Here is a 25329-nt window from a genome sequence, read left to right as displayed (position 1 = left end):
CGGTGCAGGGGGGGGTCCTCAGCACAGCATTCTGGCTGCAGAACTCCTGATTGAGCCCGGAGGGGGCCCCTCCACGTGCCTTGCAGGGAGGCCCCCTCGAGTTTCGTTACACCAGTGGCCTTTGGACAACATTGACCTGGGTTTCCTTCCACCAAATGGACACCAGGTCACAGTGATTGTATCCCTGCCTTATTTAACTCTCTTTCTGCTAGGGAATATGCTTCAGAAAAATTTACACTGAGTGGGCAAAACAACCATAGTCTCAGCTCGCCTTTATCTTCAGTACATCCACTAGTGAGGCAGATATACTGAAGACACAGAGATGCTCATCAGGAAGAGGGGATTTTAAATATGTGGGTGGTCCTCTGGTATCAGCGTGGGGGCCACGGTGTTCAGGATGCTAATAATTCCAAGGAACATTACTATTCAACAATATAACATCATCATAAAATGAAGTGAGACACTGAGTCGGAATTTATGGCCACTGAGGCCTTGATTGCTTATCATGCCTACTGCTCCAACATTCTCAGGAGTAGACCAAACTTGTCATGATTGTGGAACTGTTTGAATGATTAACATCCTGAACCTCCAGACAGTTAGTAACACTTGGTTACTTATAAGTAGCAATGGCATGTTATAATATTATAACAATTTAGTGATGAACATTAATTCAAAGACTAAGAGTCCATGCAACATCCAATGGAATCTGAAGCATTCCCAGATTTACGACAAATCATAAACCTGTGAATGCGTCAAACTCTAATGCGACCCATTTCTCCTCGTTTTTTCCTTTTCTATGTGTGCTGCACATAAAAAGAGGAAAACGCCAGATGTGATTGATTTTGTGCAGGAAGGTGTCCCTTCCTGCACAAAATCAATCAGCCCCAGAATGCAGGCACCCTTGCACCCTGGTGCAAGGATGCCTCCATTGGCACATGGCAGCCCATTGTGCACCGCCATAGGGGAAATGGATTTGAATGAACCATATCTCATAGATACAATGCATTCCTGTGCTTTTGTTTTGCTGTAAAGCAGTGCCGCAAGATTCCTTGCGACGCTGCCCTATGTCAAAACATCATAAATGAGTCCCGATATTTTTACCTTTGATATTGCTATCCACATTATTTTTCTGTCCCAATATTTTTGACACAATATTGTAACATCACAATATCATTTTTCAAAATGTTGTCCAAACACCAGGATCATCTGACAGACACAGCAACAAGGGTAAATGGTTAAAGTCCTCTCTTACTATGGAGATACCTAACATTAAAGATAGCGGATGAGATTAATAATTTAAAGACTCTCAACAAATATTTGCCCAGATTTGGACGGCAATCATGTGGAGAATATGAGCATCTTCTACTCAGCATCTGGTGTACAATGAATCATCCCAATGTGCCTCATTGAAATTGACAGACAGGTGATTAAATAAGACAAACAATGGTAAAAAAGCATTGCTGCCTTATTCAGAATGTTTTTTTAAATCTATGGATTAATAATATAAGTAGCCTTTCGTTTCCTGGTCTTTTAAACTCAAATCTCTCAATTGCTCTGCCAATTCCAGTTATGCACAGAGGAGTTCCCACGGCAATTTGTAGGATATCACAGCAATGTTTTATATCTTGCCAAACCTGGTCTGAAGTCCATATAATTTTGAATGTCTCCTTCTTTAGCAATGTATACTCTTCACTACCAAAAGGGACACTGAGCCACCCCTCAACACTGTGTAATCATGTGGCAACTGATAACCGCCTACTAAAATACCTTAAAACCAAGGATTGCAAACTCACTGGCTCAATTGGAGCCTTATAAATATATAGGCCTGTTACTGTTTTTATACATCCAGAACATTGCAAACTCCCAATGACAATTTCTCAAACAACAAGCTCAGAATATGGGACTAGCCTGAATAGATACATTTTGAAAGTATAAACAAGTTAACAAGGATAAATTAACAATAAACGCTAGTTTGTGTAGCAAAAAGACTGTCTGTTGTGTGTAGGTATGACATTTCTGAACCTCCACTTTACCAGCCAGTAATCCAGGGAAAAGTAGACCTGAATAAATGCACTTGCAACCCAGAGGTATTACCACAAATGCTAGACATTTTGCAATTGTCTTGGTGCTAACTTTATGCCAAATAGGAGGTCTTTGAATGAGTAATGGTTGCCATGTTCTGTGAACGACACACATTGGTTATGGGCTTTGTGCATAGGTAGATAAAAATATTCATACAAGTCCAATGTGTTCCAGAATTGCTGTTCCTCCTCTATTGGGAGAACCTTGTGCAGAGTAGTCATCTTGCAAGGTCCTTTTTTGATTTATCTTTGAGCGAGTATCAAGTCTAGTATTAATCTCAGTGTGCTGTTCTTCAGAACAAGGAAGGGGATTGAATGCATGCTCCTGCCATCGTTTGCTGATGGAAACTCATTTTGAGTATAGGTTGATGGCCTCTGTGTGTTCTGTCATTTTCAGTGGATTATCGGGTTGCAATTGGTCTTCTCCTATAGCATAACCCTGTGTAAGGTACCCAAAGATCCAACATTTATTTCCCTCCACCTTTGTGAGAAATGCTCGTCATCACTGTTAGCTGTGTATTCAGTGTGAATGCAAATGTAATCAGCTTTTGTAGGGAGAGTTACATCTTCCTTGATAGGTTGATCTAGAGTTTCCATGGCAATTATTACTTGTAAGATTGATAAGGGTGAAACATAGTTTCGTTTTTTAAATCTTTTTTTACATTAGCAAGGAATCCCCCCATTCTGGTACCAGCCACCACAGTGTCACATGTCTACATACAAAAACTGTTCTAGCAAAAAGAATTGTAAAAGCCAAGAGCCAGTACCAAACCGGTTGGCTTTGCCACTGCTTTGTCTATGTGGCTCAGTATATATAAGGCCTCTGTAAAATTGAATCGTGTAATACACCATTACGGCGGATGGTGACATTTGTGGTAAATACTTAAAGCAGACGAATTGGAATAGCAAAAGAACACAGTGTGTTTGTTTCAATGTGTCCTCGAATCAAAAATGTACGCAATGAACCATTCACATTTTACAAAATTACGTGAAATGATTTACCATTATGCCACCGTAGTTAATAAATAATGGAAAATACTTACTGGAACAAATGTATAAGCAGCTACAGATGAAGTCAGGACAATGGATCCCCCTCTGTAAGAGAGAGAGCGATGAGAATAAAGATTAGAGTCAGGATGGGTGTGTGTGGGTGACTGCATGCGCAAGTATCTGTGCAGGCATGCACAAATGTATAAATGTTTGCGCATGTAGGGAGAATGCCTGGTTCTGTATGTGGTGTTTGTGTCAGCAAGTTTCAATGTGTACATGTGTGTGGTGTTTTCTTCGTCAGTGGGTGGAGGGGAGCAGGGACGTTTAATACACATTCAAACACTTAGCAGAATAATTTTACTCCACCCTGTTGAACTATGTCCTATTGCCTACAATGGCGTACTGCATGCTCCTGCTGCTGTTATATGACTATACCTTTACTATGCATTACCTTTACCATGGATGCCTTTACAATGCTGTATGTTTACCATGCATGCCTTTCCCACCAAGGTCAATTTATTTAATGTAAAATAATGCCATATATGTGTGTGTGTATATATATTCACTGAAAAAAACATAGGTTTTAGGGGTGTTACAACTAACTATAACGGAGAAATTTCAATGGTATTGTACAAGTGAAATGTCCAGCTAACTATAACACCCCTAAAACCTATGTTTTTTTCAGTGAATTTCTTTTTTTTTAAATAATTTTTTTTATTGCAAGAAAAGAAACAATTCTTCACATTCATATGTAAAAGAAAAAAAAAGAAAATTTTGACATCCAAACATAAGTATTTGCATTAAAGTTCAAACGGAGGAATACAATACATAAATTCAGAATGTTTAAATCATAGCCCAAAAGCAAGTACAAGGTCGGTTGATCTCCTTAAAAAGATACAGAAATATAAACATGTCAAATAAATGAGCCCCACATTTTTTCCCTCCCTTTCAATGCCCTGGGACCCCTTAGTTTTGCCAATGATATTTCCATTGTATAGATTTCATTGATAAGACTCCACCACTCCATTACACAGGGAGGTTCTTTAGATATCCAAGTCCTTGCTATAGCTAGCCTGGCACATGCAAAAACTATTGTTATCAAATCCTTCTGGCTGCTAGTAATATCCTGGATATCGAGCAGTATTAAATGAGCCGAGAGTGGTGGGAGTATTGTTTGTTTATTATTTAGGACCGTTATTATACCTTTCCAAAACATACCAAGTTCCGGGCATTGGTAGAGCATGTGTTCAATGCCAGCCGCTTCCAAATTGCATTTAGGACATTTAGTACACTCGCTAGCGGCATTTCCAGGTGCCCATCCAGCAATTCTTTGTGGTGTATAATAGATTTGACTCACGGTTCTATAGAATTGTAACCTTAAGTTAGAAGATTGAACTACTTGGTTTATTTGCCGAAGTGATCCTGCAATTTGATTCGAATTGATGTTGATTCCTAATCTATTGGACCATTTATCCGCCATTTTCTCACAGTCTCCTATCCTACCACAATTTAAATACCCATAACTCTCACTTATGAGCGATTTAGTTTGACCCGAGTAAAGACATTTTAATGTATCTGAATATTCAACTCTATCAATTTTTATTTTATTAACAAAAAAATCCTTTATCTGAATGTATTTGTAATACATACCATCGTTAACTTTATACATCAATTTTAATGCGGTGAAGTTTAGGAAACCGTCCGGTCCATATAGGTCTCCTAGAGTAATTATACCATGCCCTATCCACAAAGCCCCCGCTCCATCAGAAAAAATTCAGGGTATTCCTGGGTTATCCCATATTTGAAGTTCAGCATTAAAAAAGAATATCTTATCTAAGATCATAATTTGATCCCAAATTCTTTTAATGTGTCTAGTGGTCTTAAATTTGACTCTTTTAAAATAATTTGGATCATGCACACAAAACAAAAATTGGTTACTATCTGGTCCCAACATAAATTGATGAAAAAATAAGGAGTTTTCATTTATCAAAAGACTACGTAAGCGCCGGAAAAAGGTTGCAAAGAAGTATAAATTAAAATCCGAGCAATTTAAACCTCCTTTTTCTATTGGTAGTTTCAAAATCGCAATGGATCTGCGGGCCTTTTTATAGCCCCAGATGAAACTACTACATATGCCCTCCAATTTTTTAAAAAAAGGATTGTTAAGTTGTAATGGGATAGATCTATATAAGTACAAAAATGTTGGTACGATCTTCATTTTTATTAAGTTGATTCGTCCTACCAAACTAAGTGGTATCTTGTGCCAATTTTTAAAAGACGTAGTTATCTCCTTAAGCAATGGGTCATAGTTCAGTGATATTATTTTCTCTACTTCGGGCGCGAGCCTGATTCCTAAATAAACAGCATTGGGGCAAAGTCCTGGTATCGATTGAGCAGGTTTGTAATTAGCAATGACTTGAGTTTTACTCACATTTAGTTTGTATCCTGCTATCTCTCCAAATTTAATTGCTTCATCGAATATCGCAGGAATAGCCATAGCTAAATCGGTGGTGAATATAGCTATGTCATCTGCAAAAGCAGGTATTTTTAAGCTCTTTCCTCCATGTTGCATTGGACTAATACTGTTTTGGGCCGTTAGTGCATTTAAAAAAGGCTCCAAAGATAATGTGAAAAGCAGGGGAGATAACGGGCAACCCTGCCTGGTTCCCCTCTTTATTGGAAAGTTTGCCAAATTAGCTCCTGAATAGCTTATTATTGCCGTAGGGTAGTCATATAAAGATCGGACCCATCCAAGGTATTGACCCTGTATACCAAATGCACTCAATGTCGCCCAAAAATACTCTCACCTCACTCGGTCGAATGCTTTTTCCGCATCCAGCATAACCATTCCGAGCGGGGTGAGAGTAGTCGAGGCCACATCGAATGCAGTGATGGGCGTATTAACATGGGTAGTGGTGTCTCTCCCCACCACAACCCCATGATGTTGGACATTTACTAATTCCGGCATAAGAGGTGACAATCGGTTGGCCAAAATTTTTGCGAAAACTTTTGCATCTGTATTAATTAATGAAATGGGCCTGTATGACCCACAATCTTCTGGAGGTTTGCTTTTTTTTAAAAAAAACACTATTTTTGTCGTTTTCCAGGAAGGAGGAGCACTTCCTGTTTCCCCCATAAAGTCTATTACAAGTTGAAAGAGCGGAAGAAGTTACTTAACACAAATCTTATAAAGCTCTATCGGTAGACAGTCTTCACCTGCAGCTTTTCCTGAAGGTAGTGCTTGTATAGCTATTTCTATTTCAGTAGTTATAATTTTAGAGCCAAGATGTTTAATAGCTTCATTGCTTGGTCGCCTGGGTAGATATTTCTCCAAATAGTGCATAATATTCTCTTGAATAGTATGTTTTCTGGGGTATACAGATTGCAATAATATTCAGCGAACTGGTCTAGAATTTGATCCGGTCTATTATACTTTGTCACATCTGTCCCTTTTATTGATTTAATAATTGTTTTGGCTTTCTTATCTGCCACCTTGTATGCCAAGATTTTGCCAATTCGATAACCCCCTTCATATTGTGCCAAATTATAATTATGTATTTTTGAACTATACTGCTCCCTGAGAATCTTTTTTAATGCTGACCGTAATGAGACTAGTTCCATTCTTAACTCTTCAACATTTGATTTACCCTGTATGAGAGCTTCTACCAGCTGTTGTTCAACTGTTAAAATACTAGATGTAGTTGCACTGTCTACCCTCCGACTTTCAGCATTCTTCTTAAGAATATATTGCTGTGCAAAGCCTCTTATGCTGCATTTACAGGCATCCCATACAAAAGTAACTGTAGTAGAATTAATATTAATTGCTATAAATTCTCTTATATGTTCTTTAATACCTGAGATAAATAAAGCATCCGTACATAAATATCTAGGGAATGTGAACTGTTGGGGAGCTTTTTCTTTATCAAGAATTTTCGATTCTAACAATATGGGGTTATGGTCAGACGAGACTCTAGGGCAGAGTTCTATTTTACAATTCTCAAGAATATTATCCGTTGCCCACGCCATATCAATTCAAGAGCAGCCTTTGTGGAGAGCCGAATAGTACATAAATCCTGATAAGGTAGGGTAATTAGTATGCCAAAAATCCTTCAAATTGTGTAACCTACCTAGTTCCACAATTGCTGCCCTAACTTTACGCATCCTAGTTATAGTTCCTTTACTTGTAGAATCTATCTTGTAATTCATGACACAGTTAAAATCCCCCTTTATCAACAATTCACCCTCCCATTCCAGTAACTCTATATTTAATTGTTCAAACAGCTTAGGCTCATCGATATCAGGCCCATAAACCAGAGAAAACACATAGCACTTCTGACCAAATTGCACCTGGGCAATTGCCCACATCCCTTATACGTCAGCTAGAGTTTTAATGATTTCCATCCTCAAATGCTTTTGTTTCAAAATAGCTACGCCCCGATTTGAAGCCCCTAACGTTGAACACACTACAAGATCATATCCCATTTGAGATAATAATTTGCGATCTTGAAACTCAATGTGAGTTTCTGAAATAAATACTATATGAGGTATATAAAGATTCATTTCCTCTTTTACAAGTCTCCTCTTATATTTACTGTTGAGACCAGCAACATTCCATATCAGACATCTAAAGAAATGCATACCTTATAACTAGACATTTCCCTCTCCTCTGCATTCCATATTGCTTAAAACCGAAAAATAAGAGAGATTTCACTCTATAATTGTCAATCTTTCTTTCTTGCAATAAGATTTTTCCCCCTTTTATCCCACCCCTAACCCGAGCCCTCTCCCCTTGTAGACGCTCCCCAGACAAGCACTCCCACCCCACCCTCAAGTCCCTGCAGAGAGAACACCGCTCTATCCCCTGCTGCCGATGAAGTGGCAGTGTCGCGAAGTGGTAGGTACAGAGGCTAGCACCAACTATCCCCCCAAAAAAGGGACCTTTTCCCCCCCTCAGGAGGAGAGCGTGGACTTATTTCCATATCGAAAGCACGTGAATCAATTCTTATAGTGTTTGCATAATACTAACTAGTTACATGATAACCAGATCTCATTCAAAAGAAAAAAAGAGCATTTAGAAGAAAGAAAATAGAAGGAAAGAAGGAAAAAAATGTCACATTGACTAGTGGCCCCAATCAGGTGTTAAATTTAGCTAATGCCTTTTCGGCTTCTTTTATGTCCACAAAAACATACACTTGGCCATTTCTAACAACCTTAAGGCGGGCTGGCTCCTGTAGATATACCGTGCAACCGGTATCTTTAAATGGATCAATTAACTGTCGTAGCTGCCAGCGCCTGTCCATAGTATCCTTGCTCAAGTCTGAGCGCACAAAAAAGGTTAAATTATCAACTGTCACAGGATTGTTCGGTCTGGCTTTTAGAGAGACCGCCTGCCTCAACAAGAAGTTCCCAAAATTTATCAATAAGGACCGTGGAAATTTACTAGCTTTGTTTCTTTGGTACAGAGGTAATTTGTGCACACGTTGTAATTGGGAACCCCAATCCCAGTCTGATAAGTCAATGAATGCCTTCTGAAACAATTTTACCACATAAGACCGGGGGTCAGCGCCTTCTGACCCCTCCGGGATCCCAAAAAGTCTAAGGTTATGCCTTCTCGCACGATTTTCCATGTCCTCTACTTTTGCTTCTAGTTTGGCGATTCGTTCAGTATGTGAGTGAACCAGAGAATCAGTTCTAGCAGCCCCTTCTTCTACCTCGACTACTCTTTGTTTTATTTCTTCGATTTCTTGGGTTACCCCCCCCCAGTTTACTTGATACTTCCATCATAAATGTCTGTAATTTAGAGTTGTCTTCTCGCAACTGGAGGAAGTATTGGTGCCCTTCTTGTCTTTGCGCTATTAAAGTCTGCATAATTAAGTCAGTAGAGGAGGTCATAGAAGATTCTACTCCCCCTACTTCTGTCGCAGATGGCATCTCATTGGTAGACATTGAAGCAATAATGGGTACTGGACCGGAGCTGGGGTACAACCAGTAGGCAATATGTTAGTATTAGTATTGGCACTTGTTATCCTAGTAATTGCGGAGGCGCCAGCCAGTCTAGTGCCGGAAACTGCTGTTTTCCCCCCCAAGTCCTTCCTCCACTGCCATCAAACTAGGATATACGCTGGGATGGATAACAGTATTGGCTTCGATAGCTGAAGTCATGGGGGTAGAGGTAAAACTAGAAGTATCCAAGGCGGGGGCGTCATATATGTCGATGCCGGACATCACATTATCAGTAGCAGCAATATGTACAGATTGGCGACATGCCACGGTCGTCAACACTGGGGAACTAGAGTCCCTCGATCCTGAAGTTGGGTTCCCCTTACACCTTAAGTTTAAATCCTCTTCTGGGCTTGTACCTGATAGTCTTAAGGCCATGTTTTTTACCCCTCCTTTCGCCTGTATCCATTTCCTTAGGGGGCTCTCGCCTCTGATCGATTTTTTACCTTTATTGGCCAAAGCTGTGTCTTTAGTCATAGTAATGCCCCCGATTTTCTTCAGCTTAGATTTCGCTTTCATTCTCCCTTTTTTCAAACCATTTGTTTTAAAAGTATTTGTTCCACTACTAGCAGTTTTTATCCCCTCCTCATCGGAAATCTCTTCATATTCTATGCTTAGACTCTCATCTGATGCCTCTTCCTCTAGCCCCACAGTGGGGCCATCCATGTCTATGTTAGTCGTCTCCTTTGCTTGTGTTTGAACGGCAGAATGCTCTTCACTCAAACCTACAGCGTCTGGGGAGACATGGTTCCCCTGGTCATTTAGGGAGTCCAATGTGTCCTCGCCCTTATCTCCAGTAACACAGCCAGATTTGCTTAAGCCTTCAATGATTAAATCGTTTTCCACTTGATCAGCACTCTCCATTGTGATGCATATCTCAGTCTCCTTGTCGGACTGCTCTTGAGAAACCAGTGAATTTTTAACTCCTTCACTGGGGCTGGAACTCTCGAGCCCCGTTAGCGTTTTCTTAATTGGCCATGTTTCTGATATATTCTGTGCTGAACCAGAGTTCTCAATATGACCCTTGTTAGACATGCCAGATACAATATTGCAGCCATTCAGGTTACTGTTGCTTTGTTTCAAGGCTACAGCAAGTGAAGAAGGTTGAATCAGTGGTTTGGAGGCCCCCTGAATTGTTATCTGAGCAGCTGCCCCATTCAACATTGAGCGCTCAGTTACTCGACTTTCATCGACAATAGCAGCAGTCCAGCCACTTATTATCTTAATAGCTGTGTTTGTTGTAGCTGAGGAGTCAGTCTTAGCGTTTTTCACTGTCCGGGTCGACCGTGTGTTTTGTTTAGGTGTACATGAATGTACATGAATTTATATAGCGCAAATCACCGACACGGTATCTAAGCGCTTGCTTAGGGAACCCGTCCTGGTATTCCCCTGTGAGAAACCCCGGGAGGGTGTCCACAAGGTGAAAGCCAGGCATCCCGCCGCGAGGGGCCGTAGTGGAGATTAAGCAAGCTATTGCCCAGAGTCGCAGAGTGTGACCCCGTGAGTCGAGTAGGCACCGGAGCGAGAATTGTCAAGTCCGTGGAATTTTTGATTCCGAGACCCGCCGAGGCGGGGAATCGAACCCTGGTCCACGGTTGATCTCAGCTTCCGGGTCTGCCGCCTCTAACCACTGAGCCACGCTTCTCCACGCTTTAGGTGCCATCATCTCATCCACTCGTTTAACCTCCAGTATTTTGAAATGCTATCCCGCTGAACAGCGCTGGAGTGAGCAGGGAGCAGGGCGGAGCCCGCCCACCAGATCCACCGGCCAGCAAACGGCTGAGTCTGTATCAGCCTCAGCGCCGACAGCTTCTGCCAGCCCAAATTAAGCGAGAATCTCAGCATCCGCGTCTACGTTCTCACTAACGGGCTCGTAGCACAGAAATGTCCAGTTAAATCAATCACTCCGGTTCCTCCTATCCTCAGTTAGATATTGCAAGTTCCGCGGTTTCTGTATGCGTCAAACCACGCTCTCCTCATACATCAAACAGGGGAAAGTCGGGAGCCTCCAGCACTGCCTCCTTCGCTCGGCGGAATCAGCCCGCCATCTTGACTCTCCCCCACCTTTTTTCAGTGAATTTCTAAGGTTTTTTTAAATGCTAATTCCTAACTATAACATGTCTGAAACCTGTTTTTTTCAGTGAATGTCAAAGGTTTTGTAAATGACAATTTTTAAATGTATTAATTGTTATATTTATTTTTTTTATACTGATTTACTACAGTTTTTTTTTTTAAATCTTTTTATTAAATGCAAATAACAAAAAATAAAACATAGAAAGAAAAAACAGAAAACAAGGCAGTACATTACAGTTGTGTCATTTCGGCGCTAGGGGGATACATATTCAAATCAGATGTCAGAAGTATGTGATGAGATTGGGGAAGGGGGAGGAGACCAGGAATAAGCAAGATATCTAGATTCCCGTGGAGGAAACATCAGGCTGGGAGGACAACAGGTCAGTATCCAATTCTGAATGGGGGGGAGTACAGACATCCCCAGGGTATGCGTTCCATTGATTCCAGATTTTCCCCCATTTGCGGGGCGTGCCACGGGAAACATACAGAGGCCGATTCACAGAACTAACTTAAGACAAAATCCTAAACTTACTACTTTTGGTATTCACAGAAGTTAGGATTTTGTCTTAAGTTTGTCTTAAGACAGACTTAAGACAGATTTAAGTTAGGATTTTGTCTTAAGTCTGTCTTAAGTCTGTCTTAAGACAAACTTAAGATAAAATCCTAACTTCTGTGAATACCAAAAGTAGTAAGTTTAGGATTTTGTCTTAAGTTAGTTCTGTGAATCGGGCCCATACACTGTCTTTTCCCTAAACATGCACCAGTCCATGTTTTGTTGCCACACCAGAACTGTCGGTGGCCTCTGGGCACCCCACAACTGAGCAATGTCTCTCTTAGCAATCATATTACCCAAGGTCACCCATCGAAGCTGCGCCAGGTCATAATCGTTCGGCTCCCAGACATTCAACAGACACCGCCTCGCCTCAGGCATTGATTGCACACCCGTGACCTCACTCATAACTTCATGCACGCGAGTCCAATAGCTCATCATAGCAGGACATTCCCAAATGATATGGAGAAACGTACCCACCAGACCACAGCCACGCCTGCACAGTCCATCCACAGAGAAGCCCATTCGCACCAACCGGGGACCAGTCACGTAGACCCTATGAAGAATTTTGAGCTGGACAAACCGGAGGCGCGCCGGGATAGCCACTTCCTTCGGGGAAGAGATCGCAGACTGCCAGTCCTCGTCATCGAGCTCCAGACCGTCACTAGTCCATACCTCTCGAAGGCTACTCAGTAGGTCGGTTCTGGCATTGATCAATTTTTTGTATATGAGTGAGATCGTGCTATCAGGGACATGCCCGTCTAGAACCCGATCTTCGAGCGGGGACGCCTCTGGAATATCCGAGCCCAGGGGAAATACAGACAAAACCGCGTGTCAGATTTGCACATATCGAAAGGATTCTCTATCATTCAAGTTATACTCAACTTTCATCTCCTCAAACGTCTTAACTCTACCCTTGGTCCACACATCATTCACCCTGCTGATACCGATCACATCCCACTTATCGAAACCCTTCGACTTCCAGACGGAGCCAAGTTTTTCCGATGCATAAAGCGGGGTAGCCCGGGTCGGCTTATCAGCCCAGCCCAGGGCCGCTGTAGCGCGATACCACACCTGCACCGCCGTCCTAGTGGGGCCCGTGAGAGATCCAATAGCAGATTTCGCATACAGAGCCCTGTTGTAGTCTCCACCAGGCAGCAGCCATCTATCCATCTCAAACGCTGGGCTCGGCAAAGGACCATAAATGCAGTGGTTGATGGCCCCCAGCTGAGAGGCCCAATAGTTGCGGCGGATGTCCGGGAGCGCGATACCCCCGTCGTACCACGGGAGCGTCAGCTTCGCAAGAGCAATACGAGGACGGCCCCCCCATACCAATTGTCTCTGTAGACTTTCAATCTCCCGGAAGTAGCGGGCAGGCACAATATCAAGTGTATTTTGCAATGCATAAAGGAACCGAGGGAGCGACATCATCTTAAATAACGCCGCCCGTCCCAGAGGAGAGAGAGGGAGCCTGCCCCATGCAGTCACATCGGCACGGAGGCGCTGGAGAGGGGGCAACAAATTGCATTCATAACGAAGCACAGGGTCCAAGGTGATAAAAATCCCCAAGTACTTGAATCCCTCCCGCACCACCGAGATAGGACATCCACGAGGCAGGAGAGGAGCCTCACCGTAGAGAACATAGATGCAAGACTTCGACCAGTTGATGACCAGACCGGAGTTTTTACGGAAAGAAGTCAAAACATCAAAAAGGACAATCAACGATTTCCGAGGCGACGTAAGATATAGGAGTATATCGTCTGCATATAAGGATATTCGGTCTTCAAACTCCGGAGTCCATCTAATGCCCTTCAAGGACGGTTCCCATCTCAGCCATGCCACCAGTGGCTCCAAAGCAAGGGCAAACAAGAGAGGGGAAAAGGACAGCCCTGGCGCGTTCCCCTACCAAGAGCAAAGGAGGCCGAGACACGACTGTTTACCACCACTTGGGCTAAGGGGTCGGTGTAGAGCAGTTTCACCCAGTCAATGAAGGTGGGGCCAAAGCCAAATTTAGAGAGAACCTCCCAAAGATATGGCCACTCCAGCGTATCAAACGCCATGGTGGCGTCCAAAGACGCCAAGATGGCCGGTTCACGCAGAGTCGCCGCTCGCGCGAGGACTCCATGCAGGCGCCTGAGATTGAGTGCCGTGTTACGATGGGGTATGAATCCGGATTGGTCCGGGTGAACTAGGTCGCCTATGACAGTGACCAAACGGTTGGCAAGCACTTTGGCCAGAATCTTCGGTTCGGCGTTAATCAATGATATGGGCCTAAAGGAGGCGCAGCGGTCACGTGGCTTGCCATCCTTGTGGATAACCACTATGGAAGCCAATCTTTGGTCAGGAGGGAGGGAGCCTGCCTCCAGTGATTCCAAGAACATCGACCGCAGATACGGCGCTATCACATCCAGACGGAGCTTATAAAGCTCTATAGGGAGCCCATTAGGACCCGAGGCCTTCCCCGAGTGAACCGAGCGGATGGCCGTAGCAACCTCATCAACTGTAGGCGGAGCCTCTAGAAGATCCCTTTCAGGGTCGGACAAACGTGGCAACGAGATATCGCGCAGGAGCAAGTGGGAGTCCTGTTCAGGTCTATCAGAGACGGGGGAGTACACTTCCCGGAAATAGTCAGCGAAACATTCAACAATATCAGCAGGGTCGGTGATACTCACGTCATTCACATCAACAATCACAGGGACCACCCGACTCGCACGTTCCCTCTTATCCAGCCAAGCAAGCAATTTCCCCGCCTTATCCCCCACATCATACAGACGTCCCTGCTGTTCCCTGCTCATCTCCTTTGCCGCATCAGTCACCAGCGCTCTATACTCGAGTTGTTTTAGACTCAAAAGGTGCAGCCTCTCCGGGGTGACCTCGGATTCCAACTCCCCCTCAAGAACAGTGATGTCATTTTCAACACGGACAACCTCCTCCCGCCTACGTCTCTTGACATTGCCAATCAAAGAGAGGGCCTGGCCCCGAATAACAGTTTTGTAAGCTTCCCACAACGTGACAGAGGAGGAAACAGAACCCACATTTTCAGCAAAGTATTGGTCAATCGTTTTAATTAGTTCCGCCCTAACCTTGGGATCGCGAAGATACCAGGAGTTGATCGGGGCCACCCTACCCTCCGACCCCAAGTGAGCGTCCACTACCAACCACAGTGGGGAATGATCCGAGATACCCCTAGCTAGATGTTTCACCTCCCTTATGGAGGAGGCCTGGGAGGAGGGCATCAGCACATAATCAAGTCTCGAAAGACTGCCATGGTCACCAGAGTGGAAAGTATACTGCAATTGCCCAGGATGAAGCAGGCGCCAGCAGTCGGTGAGCCCCAAAGCCTCCAGGAAGTCCCCCAACCAGGAATGTGACTTCGCGAGTTCTCGGGGAGGGTAGCGATTACACATCCCCGACACTACAGAGTTGAAATCCCCACCCACTACAAGCAGACCCTCGGGGACTCCCAAGATCACTCTTCCCAGATCCGCATAAGTGGTAGTCTGGAGACCCGGTGGCACGTAGACGGAGAGCAGGATGACAACCCTTCCCTCCCAGCGCCCCACAATGGCCGCATACCGTCCCCTGTCATCAAGGATGATGTTGTCAACAGCAAGAGGGAGGGAGTTCCGAACCAGAATGCCCACCCCCCTGGAGCCAGAAGTGAAACCTGAGTGTGCAACGAGACGATAGCCACGCCTATTCATTGCATGGCACGTATTGCCAAGAAAATGCGTCTCCTGCAGCAAAACCACATCAGGGGACAACCGTTTCAAGAGCTGCAACACCACGCCCCGTTTGATCCTATCCCCCAACACGTTAACGTTCCAACACAGTACATTAAGTCCCCTACCCCCATCCCAGAGATCAACCCCATCCCCACCCCACACCGGGTGCGACACTGTACAACAGGAGATCATCGATAATATGCCTTGAAGAAAACAATGAAACGGAAACTGTAACCCCCCAAACGACCCCGTACATCACACCCCGCACCCCTGCGTAAGACTCAAAAATCACCCCAACTTGCAGTGTGCCTGTCGCCCTAACATACAACTATTCTACAAAAAGAACCCCAGAGGAGGAAGACTCACCCATCCCCCCGCCCACACCCCAATAAGATAGCATGTTAGCAAACAATAGTGGCATAGCACCAAACCACAGCCGAAAGTCAATACGATGGACTGGGAGCTGATTCCGCCCCCTATTCCTGCTCCACCGGGCCTCCCTCTGCACCACCGGAATGTCCAGAATGTTCAGAACGATCTGGTCCCGGGGGCAGCGTGTCCAGCCAGTCACTTGCCACCCCTAGATGATCAAAGAAAAATGTTCGTTCGTTGTACACCACACGTAACCGGGCCGGGAAAAGCATGGCGTATTTCATGTCTCTAGTCCTCAGTCTCTTCTTCACCCCCTGGAATCCAAGTCGCTGTTTCTGAACCTGCTGGGTAAAGTCCGGGTAAAAGCTGACTGCAGTGTTCTCATACGCCGTTGGACCAGATAGGCGTGACGCTTGCAGGATCGCATCCCTGTCCCGAAAGTTAAAGATCCGAGCAATGATGGGACGCGGAGTGGCTCCCAGCTTAGGCGGGCCACCCGGGATCCTGTGTGCACGTTCAACAGCAAAAAACTTGCTGAGGCCCTTGGGTGCTAGATGATTCAGGACCAGATCTTCCACCAGCAGGTCCACCGAGGATGCTTCCGAAGTTTCCGGGACACCAACCAGACGGACGTTGTTTCGTCTTGCACGGCCCTCAAAGTCGTCCAGGCGTCGAGTGAGATAGTCACGGGCGGCTCGCAAGTTACCGACCTCTGCCTGTAAATCGGAGACGTCAGTAACAAGACTAGATGTCTTTAGATCGAGGGATTTGACCTTTTCATTGGTTTTTGCAAGGTCAGCCCTGATCAAGGTAACATCGATAGCAACCGTATCCAACTTGTGGGCCAGGGCCTCATACTGTTGACCCAGCGTGGCCTTCATCCCAGCAATGGCGCCCATGACTTCCCTCAACGACAGTTCTTCATCCATCGGGGATTCTTCTCCCACAGTGGCCGGGGATTTAGTCGATCCGCCCGGGGAGCCCTTAGCAAGGGTGTATCTGTCCATGACATTTGATTGCACGGAGCCCCCTCGCGTTGCCGGTCTGGTCTTGCGTTTCTCTCTCTCAGGCTTCGTGGCCATCTTGGTTCATGCGCCCCGAAGGGTATTCTGAGACCTAGTAAAAATGGCTAAAGTCGATGCGCCCACAACAATGTAGAAATGAAGATGAGAACCAATCACCAAGTGATAAATAGCAGGAGGCCGAGTCACCAGTTGGTGAATCGTGGTTAGGTTGAAAGCAGCAAGCCAGGGCGATCGAGACAAAGTCAAGTAGGTCTAAGCGCGAGAAACGAAATTGAAAGTAGACAACCGGGCAAAGGAGGCTCGCATGATCCGTTGTTGTTCAATTACTGTCCGGCTGGCAGAGAAACCGAGCCCGGGGGCAGTACCATGGAGCAGGCCGGAAAAGTTCAAAAGTCCATATCTTCAGCTCCCGAAGGCCAAATCAAAGTCCGAAAACGGATAAACGATCAGCAGGGCCGTGCTAGTAATAACCCGTCGTCCAAGTCAGGATAGGGTTCAGGATAGTCGGTGGAGGTGGCGAAGGTCCGGGAGCCCTGAGCTCATGCGACCATCTTGGGTGCGCGCTAAGCTCCTCCTCTACTACAGTTTTTAAACTATTTATTTTTAGATATTTTATTTTTTAAATTGCATTACATATTTTTAATATAAATTGAAAACAATGTTTTTTTTTAAATTTTAAATTCTAATAATGTTTTTTTTTATTTTATATTTTTTTTAATGTATTTATATATATTTTATATAGCAGGCAATGATATCCTATGGAAAGAAATTCAATTTGTAGTTCGGCTGATTTTAGATCAATATATTAAAGCTCCAAAACTCCTCACTTAGAAAAATTTCCAAGTGAAACCAGTCAATGTTAGCCTATGAAAGGAAATTCAAGTTACTGGTAAGTACGGTTAGAATTACTTTTCAGGATCAGTACTGTGCTCAAAGATGCAGCACTGAGGTCTCTCCTGATAACAGGTGAGTAAATTTGAATTCGTAGTTCAGCTGATTTTACTTCGGTCCAGTATATGTATAGAGCCATTTTCCTACACCATCCCCTCCCTTCACCACTGTGCAAACCACGTTTTAATTTGGGGAAATAATTCCCCTTCAATCCTAAGGGTCCTTAGCGTCCAAATAGCCCACTAGGTACATCCAGTAAGCGCCACAGAGCTGTGTAGCAGAGAGATATAAAAAGGGGCGCGGCCTAGACCACCTCTCTGCAACGCAGCGCAGTGGCGCTTACTGAAAGAACCTGGTGGGCTAGTTGGCCCCCAGGGTCCCCCAGGATTCAAGGGGAAAGGGGAATTATTTCCCCAACTTAAAACGCACCATAAGGCGTGTTTGCACATGTCAGCTCAGGCCCGTCCCCTCCCTTCCCCACTGTGTAAACACACCATGTGGCCATTTTAAGTTGGGAGATTAAGTCCCCTTGAATCCTGAGAGTCTTTAGGGGCAAATTAGCCCACTAGGTACGTCCAGTAAGCGCCATTGCAGAGAGGTGTAAAAAGGTGCACAGCCTGCACCACCTCTCTGCAACGCAGTGCAGTGGCGCTTCCTGGAAGCACCTGGTGGGCTAGTTGGCCCCCATGCTCCCTCAGGATTGAAGGGGAATTATTTCCCCAAACGCGCCACAGGTCGTGTTTGCACACGTCACCTCAGGCCCCGTCCCCTCCCTTCACCACTGTGTAAACGCGTCCTGTGGCCATTGGGAGATTAAGTCCCCTTGAATCCTGAGGGTTTCTAGGGCCAAACTAGCCTACTAGGTACCTCCAATAAGTACCACAGAGCTGCGTTGCAGAGGTGTAAAAAGGGACGTGGCCTCTGAACACCTGTCTGCAATGCAGCTCCCTGGTGCATACTGGAAATACCTGTTGGGCTATTTGGCCCTCAGGGACCCTCAGTATTGAAAGATAATTAATTCCCCAACTTAACACGCGACATGGGGTGCGTTTGCACAGTGGTGAAGGAAGGGGGCGTGGCCTGATGTGGCATGTCTGCAAACACGCCCTGTGGCGCGTTTTAAGTTAGAGAATTAATTCCTCCTCAATCCTGTGGGTCCCTGGGGGCCAACTAGCCCACCGGGAACTCCAGTATGCAGCAGGGGGCTGCGTTGCAGAGAGGTGTTCAGAGGTCACACCCCTTTTTACAACACTCTGCAACGCAGCTCGGTGGCACTTACTGGAGGTACCTGGTGGGCTAGTTGACTCCATGGACCCTCAGGATTCACAAGGATTTAATTCCCCAACTTAAACCATGCCACAGGGTGTGTTTGCACACATGTGAACTCAGGCCCAGCCCCCTCCTTTCACCAATATGCAAACGCGCCCCGTGGCGCGTTTCAAGTTGGGGAAATAACTTCCCGTCAATACTGAGGGTCCCTGGGCTGCAACTAGGCCACCAGCTACCTCCAGTAAGCGCCACAGAGCTGCGTTGTAGAGAGGTGTAAACAGAGGCGTGGCCTCAGAACACCTGTCTGCAACGCAGCCCCCTGGTGCATACTGGAGGTTTCTGGTGGGCTAGTTGGCCCCCAGGGACGCCCAGTATTTAAGGGGAATTCATTTCCCGGCGCATTTACAGAGTGATGAAAGGAGGGGGCGTGGCCTCCGGTGGGATGCCGGTCTTTTTTTATTCTAAGAAGGGGGCTGTGTAGTCCCTCTTCTTTTTCAATTTTTTTGGCCCTGGGGGACCCCATCCCCCAGGGCCTGCCCCATAATTTTAGTTTTTGAATTTTAAAAATGTGGAAGTGGGCCGCGTGGCCCCCCTCCCCAGGCCTTAATCAGCCCCGGGGATCCCAATCCTCCGTGGCATGGCCTTTTTCTTTTGAAACTTTTGGGGAAGGGGCCGCGTGGCCCCCTTCCCAGGCCACTTATGGCCCCGGGGACCCCATCCCCTGGGCCGGCCTTTGTATTTTTTTTTTACTTTTGAGGAGGGAGGCCGCGTGGCCCTTCTCCCGGGCCCCTTGTAGCACCGGGGGCCCCTTCCCGCGGGGTTGGCCCTCACCGTTGGGGACCGTTGGTGGGTTCCCAATCCCCCCACAGTCCCAGCCGGCTCCCCACATTCTGCTGGAGCCGGCATTGCTTTTCCACATGGGGAGCAGCTAACATGCTGCTCCCCGTGTGGAAAAGCAATCTTATTTGCTAATGAAGCAAAGCAGAGTTTGCAATGACAGGGTGGGGGCCGCGAGGCTCCCGCCCTGTCATTGCAAACTACAGTGTCCCAGGGGTGGGCACCCCAGGACACTGCAGGAGCCGTCTCTGAGGGGTGACGGTCCCCAGGGCCACGATAAGGCTCCAGGAGGGAGGCCATGCAGCTCCCCTCCCATATTTTACAAAGCACAGGGGGGTGGTGGTCCCCGGGGCTGGGGACCCCCTCAATTTGAATCTTTAGAGCCCCAGGGAGGTGGCGGTCCCCGGGGCGTGTGGGGGGGCTTGAGCCTCCCACACAGGGAATAAAAAAAAAAAATAAAGCCCCGGGGGTGGCGGTCCCCGGTGCAGCAGGGGGGCCATGAGCCCCCCATCATTCATTTCTTAAAGATCTGGGGGTGGCGGTTCACGGGGCTGGGGGGGCCTGAGAGCCCCCCTGCAACTAATTTTAAGAAACCCCGGGGGTGGTGGTCTCTGGGGCTGAGGGGGTGTGAGAGCCCCACCACCTAATTTTAGGAAGCCCCGGGGGGTGGCAGTCCCCAGGGTTGGGGTGCCTGAGAGCCCCCACACCTAATTTAAAGAAGCCCTGGAGGTGGCGGTCCCCAGGGCTGTGGGGGCCTGAGTGCCCCCCACACCTGATTTAAAGAAGCCCCCGGGGTGGCGGTCCCCAGGGCTGTGGGGCCTGAGAACCCCCGCAACTAATTTTAAGAAGCCCCAGGGGAGGAGGTCCCCTGGGCTGCGGGGGGCGATGAACCTATATTATGATAAAGTTCCCGGGGTGGCGGTTCTCATGGCATTGTGGGGGATTGGGCCCCCCACACTTTTTTTGATCATGCCCACGGGACTTGGCCCCCCCGGGGGCTAATTAGCAACGAAGCGCGAGAGCCCATGTGTCGTTTTAAAAAAACAATTCAGCCGAAATTTGCACTGCGTACCCGAATCTCACCGATTTATTAATTTTTTTAATGCTTTATTTGGCCCTGTGGGTCCATGTGTAACCTCCTGAACAGGCTTAGGGGGTCATGGTGTTTCTACCCTGCCCCATTTTTGCGTTTTGCGCGTCTGGTTTTTTAATTTTTTTTTTTTTTATTCCTCATATACCAATAATGGGTTTACCAGATGGGGAAACCCCTCTCTTCACTCCAATGTTACGATGTTCCGCCCTCAGCAAGAGCAGAAAAGAAGAGAGATTTGGCAGACCCCACTGGTCACTTCTGCTTGCTTTCCACTCCAGTTCTTCGTATGTCCATGGCCCTCGGTTTAACTGGAGGCTAAGCACCAGCAGAACCCAGGTGAAATCATCGGAATATAGTTTTAGCTCATCTGTTCCGCCACGCCACTAAGGCCGCCCAGATTTTATCATAGCTGGTACTATCGCAGGCTATGTCCAACTCCGAGATGTAGATGATGTATTTTAAACATTCAGCAAAAACAGGTGGATTGATATTCTTCCAGGCCTTACATATTTCCCTTCTTGCTAAGACCATTAGATAGAAAACAAATTTGGTCTCCAGGTCATTAAGCTGGCACTCTGGAATCAGCCCAAAGAAAACTGTCCCGACTGTAATTGGAAATTGTATGTCCAACACTTCTGCTATAAATCCTTCTATTTGTGACCAAAAACTTGTAAGCCTAGGGCATTCCAAAAACATGTGGAGGTCATCCGCAGTGGGGGCTTTACATCTTGGACAGAGATATTCTGAATTCGTGATCTTGGCAAGTTTTTTGGGCGAAAAGTATACTCTATACAGAGTGAATAAGTGATTCCTTTTTAGGGGTGCGGACTTCACTATTGTATGTAGCATCATGAATGAATCCTTCCACAAGTTTTCTAAATTATTAAAATCCAAAACCGCTACCCCCCCCCATAGTTTATGGAGTTCTTGTTGCGTAATTCCCTCTGTCTCTAACATAGTCTCGTACCAATAGGATACCTCTCTTTTCCACCTTCCCTTTCTATTTACTACATCTACCTTACCTACTAAATCATCTGGGGCCCATGATATTGTGGCCCACCAGCTAGACAGCTGGTAGTACTTAAATCGAGTTAAGGTTCCACCCGTCAAATTAGAAATGGTATCCCTATCTAAAAGCTGTGAGTTATTTTGGAGATCTTGCCATTTTGAAATGCCCGCCATTCTAAGGGGAATTGATAATTGGTCTTTCAGGCATTCAGGTGTCCCTGGGGAATCCCATATTGGAGCCTGAGGCATATAATACGGGATCCCTAGCTTTCTCCTGAAGAATACCCAATTCTTCATGGCTGTATCCAATATCTTCAACCTCACTTTTTTGTAAAATCTAGGATCCCCAAATTTAAACGGGAAATATTCATGACCTTGCGGAATACCCTGCAATAGCGCCTGAAATAACCTACCCATTGAGGACGTGTCTGCTTTATCCGCCATTAACCTAAAGTTTTTTAGATGGAATGAATGACAGTAGATTAAAATGTCTGGTAGTGCCAGCCCTCCCATCCTCAATTTCCTCCTTAGTTTTTTCCAGGAGATACGAGGGGATTTTGAATTCCATATAAAGGAACCTATTTTCCCCTGAATGATCGCTATAGCCTTGGGACTAAAACTCAGTGGTATTGAATTAAACAAAAAGGTCACCTTAGGCAAGATGACCATTTTTATCAGGTTTACTCTCCCGAAGATATTTAAGGGAAGGCCAGACCAACGCTGTAAGAGCCCACAGACCTCTTTATACACTTTGCTGAGATTTGTTCTTGATATCTCTGTAATATCTTGTGTCAAAAGAACTCCAAGATATCTCATCTGTGGCTTAGCTATATGCGATCCTGCTACCTGATTCCACTGCATGATCTCCGTTTTATCCTTGTTTATTTTATATTCTGAAATTTCACCAAAAGCCTCAGCCTGATCAAAAAGTCGGGAAATTGCCACTTCAGGATTGGTAGTAAACATTAAAAGGTCATCTGCATATAATGCAATTTTTAAAGCTAATTCATTCAAAAGAAAAGGCCTAATCAACATATCTGATCTTAACTGGATGGCCAGCGGTTCAATATATAAATTAAACAATAAGGGGGACAGGGGACACCCCTGCCTTGTACCTCGAGATATTTTCACCAAATCTGTGAGAGCGCCATTAACTAAAATTCTGGCTTTTGGGTTTAGATATAACATTTGGATTGAAAATATAAAGTTTATGGGGAATCCAAATCCAGTCAAAGCTTCCCAGAGGTATGGCCAGCTAACTTGATCAAATGCCTTAGCGGCGTCTATCGCCACAATTGTTAAGGGGAGTTTCTTGTCTGTAGCATAATCTATTGCGGCAATAGCCTGAAAGGTTAATTCATTCAGCTGCCTCCCTGGCATAAACCCCCTCTGATCCTCGTGCACAACTGATTTAATTACCGCTGCCAAGACCCCGGCAAAGATTTTATAATCCGTGTTGAGCAGCGAGATCGGCCGGTAAGACTCTATAGCAAGAGGATCTTTATTAGGTTTCAAGACCAACGTAACTGTGGCCTCCAACCAAGTTTGAGGAATAGGATCTCCTGTCAAATATATTTTATTAAATAAAGTTGTGAGGACAGGCACTACGATGTCTGAACCCATTTGCTAAACTTCAATTGGAAGCCCGTCTGGGCCTGCTGCCTTTCCCTTAGCCATTTTTATCAGCTGGTTATATACCTCTCCCTCCTTAATACTGGAACTCAGAAAGGAACTATCCGCCGCTGTTAGCTGAGGTAGGTCAAGTTGTTCCAACCAATTCCCTGCACTTTGGGGTAACGGGTCGCTATTCCCTGTATATAGCTTTTGCATATAGGTTTTAGCCTCTTCAGATATCTGGTCATTACTATATGATATGGTACCTGTACTATTGATTTTTAACCCACTTATTTGGTTTCTGGCTCTATCCATCCTAGCCTTCCATGCTAAGAGACGTCCACTGTGCTAAATAAATGGATTTGGAAAAGAATAATGTAGATTAGACCCCTAGATTTAAGGCTTAGGAGTAGCTAAACACAAATGGGCGGTTAGGGGTAGATAATTTTTAACAGGGACAAAACACATAACATAATCACATTAAATGGTGAAAAAAAAAAAAGGGGGAGGGAGGAGAAAGTAATGAAAATATTCACATTTAAGGGTAGTAGGCACACCACTTAGTAGATACACGTAAGGAGGCAGAATCCGAGCTTGGGACAGGGTCTCACTATGGCGGCATGATCGCCAAAGTTCAAGAGGGTGGGTTCCTCAAGGAGGAGGGAGTGGGAGGGGAGGGAGAGGGGTTAATATTAGAAAATATATTCCTCATAGAACCAAAAAACTGGAGAAACCTCTACTAAATAGAAATGTTAGGCCTAGTGCCGAGACATATTTGAAATACTCATTCAAATCTAATGGGTAGTACTACTAATAAAGTAAAAATAATAACATGGAACGTGAATGGCCTGAGAGAGAGAAAGAAGCTGAATAGAATTTGCGAGTTCTTGCATAAATCAGGGGCGCACATTTTCTTGTTAAAAGAGACCCATCTTGAATCATTAGAATGTAAGGAAGCTTTTAAAAACCAAAAGTGGATTTAAGACTTGCTTTGTTCTAGACAAAGTGGAAGCACTAAGGGAGTTGCAGTGATTACTCGGGCTAATTGTGGTATCCGAGTAGAAAGGTATGAAACAGATTGTTCAGGCAGATGGCTAACTGTCTCTCTGATTATGGACAATGTTAGATTTGCCTGCCCAACATATTATGGACCTAATTTAGATTCTCCAGAGGCCCTTCTAAATTTGAAAATTAGCCTTTCCGATATGAGTATACCTGTCATTCTTGGAGGCGATTTTAATTTGGTTTTCGATCCAAGTTTAGACCGTACCTCCAGGGCAATTTTTTCCCCTCCTTACAAATCGAAAAGAGAATTGAAAAATATTATGAAAGATTTCAATTTAATCGATGTCTGGAGGATTAAAAATAGGGAAAAAAGGGATTATTCGTTCTACAGCCATAGACACAGACACCATTCACGTATCGATTTTTTTTTAGTAGACCAAGGTTTTTTTTCCGCAGTTGATACTATTTCTTATATCCCTGCTATTCTATCTGACCACTCAATAGTTGAGTTAGTTATCAAGATCCAGCAAGAGACGCGGAGTAAACGGTGGACTCTAGATAGATCTTTACTTCTCCAAGAAGATCTAAAAGATGGTATCTTGAAGCAGATGGCAGAATATTTTAGATTTAATAGTGCTACTGCATCCGACCAAATAGTGTGGGAAGCTTTTAAATCGTACTTAAGGGCCTACCTCACTACCACCATGATCAGCAGGAATAAGGCCAGGAGAAAAGCGGAGGAGGACTCTGTATCCTCAATAAAACTTAAGGAACAGCAGCTGCAGACAGCATCGTT

At 45.2% G+C, this 25329-nt stretch overlaps 1 protein-coding gene across 5 annotated transcripts in view; it reads right to left on the bottom strand.

Moving 5' to 3' along the window:
• The window catches only part of LOC144791618 (dehydrogenase/reductase SDR family member 4-like), a 379701-nt gene that overhangs the window by 14407 nt on the left and 339965 nt on the right, over positions 1-25329 (bottom strand). For all 5 annotated transcript variants that reach the window (XM_078666343.1, XM_078666346.1, XM_078666345.1 and 2 more), the window contains exon 7: positions 3125-3176. In XM_078666343.1, coding sequence (XP_078522469.1) covers positions 3125-3176 — 52 coding nt within the window. The remainder of the gene's footprint in view (positions 1-3124; positions 3177-25329) is intronic.

This window comes from Lissotriton helveticus, chromosome 11 (assembly GCF_964261635.1).
Source record: "Lissotriton helveticus chromosome 11, aLisHel1.1, whole genome shotgun sequence".
Lineage (NCBI taxonomy): Eukaryota > Metazoa > Chordata > Amphibia > Caudata > Salamandridae > Lissotriton > Lissotriton helveticus.
This window is presented reverse-complemented; position numbering and strand designations above follow the sequence as displayed.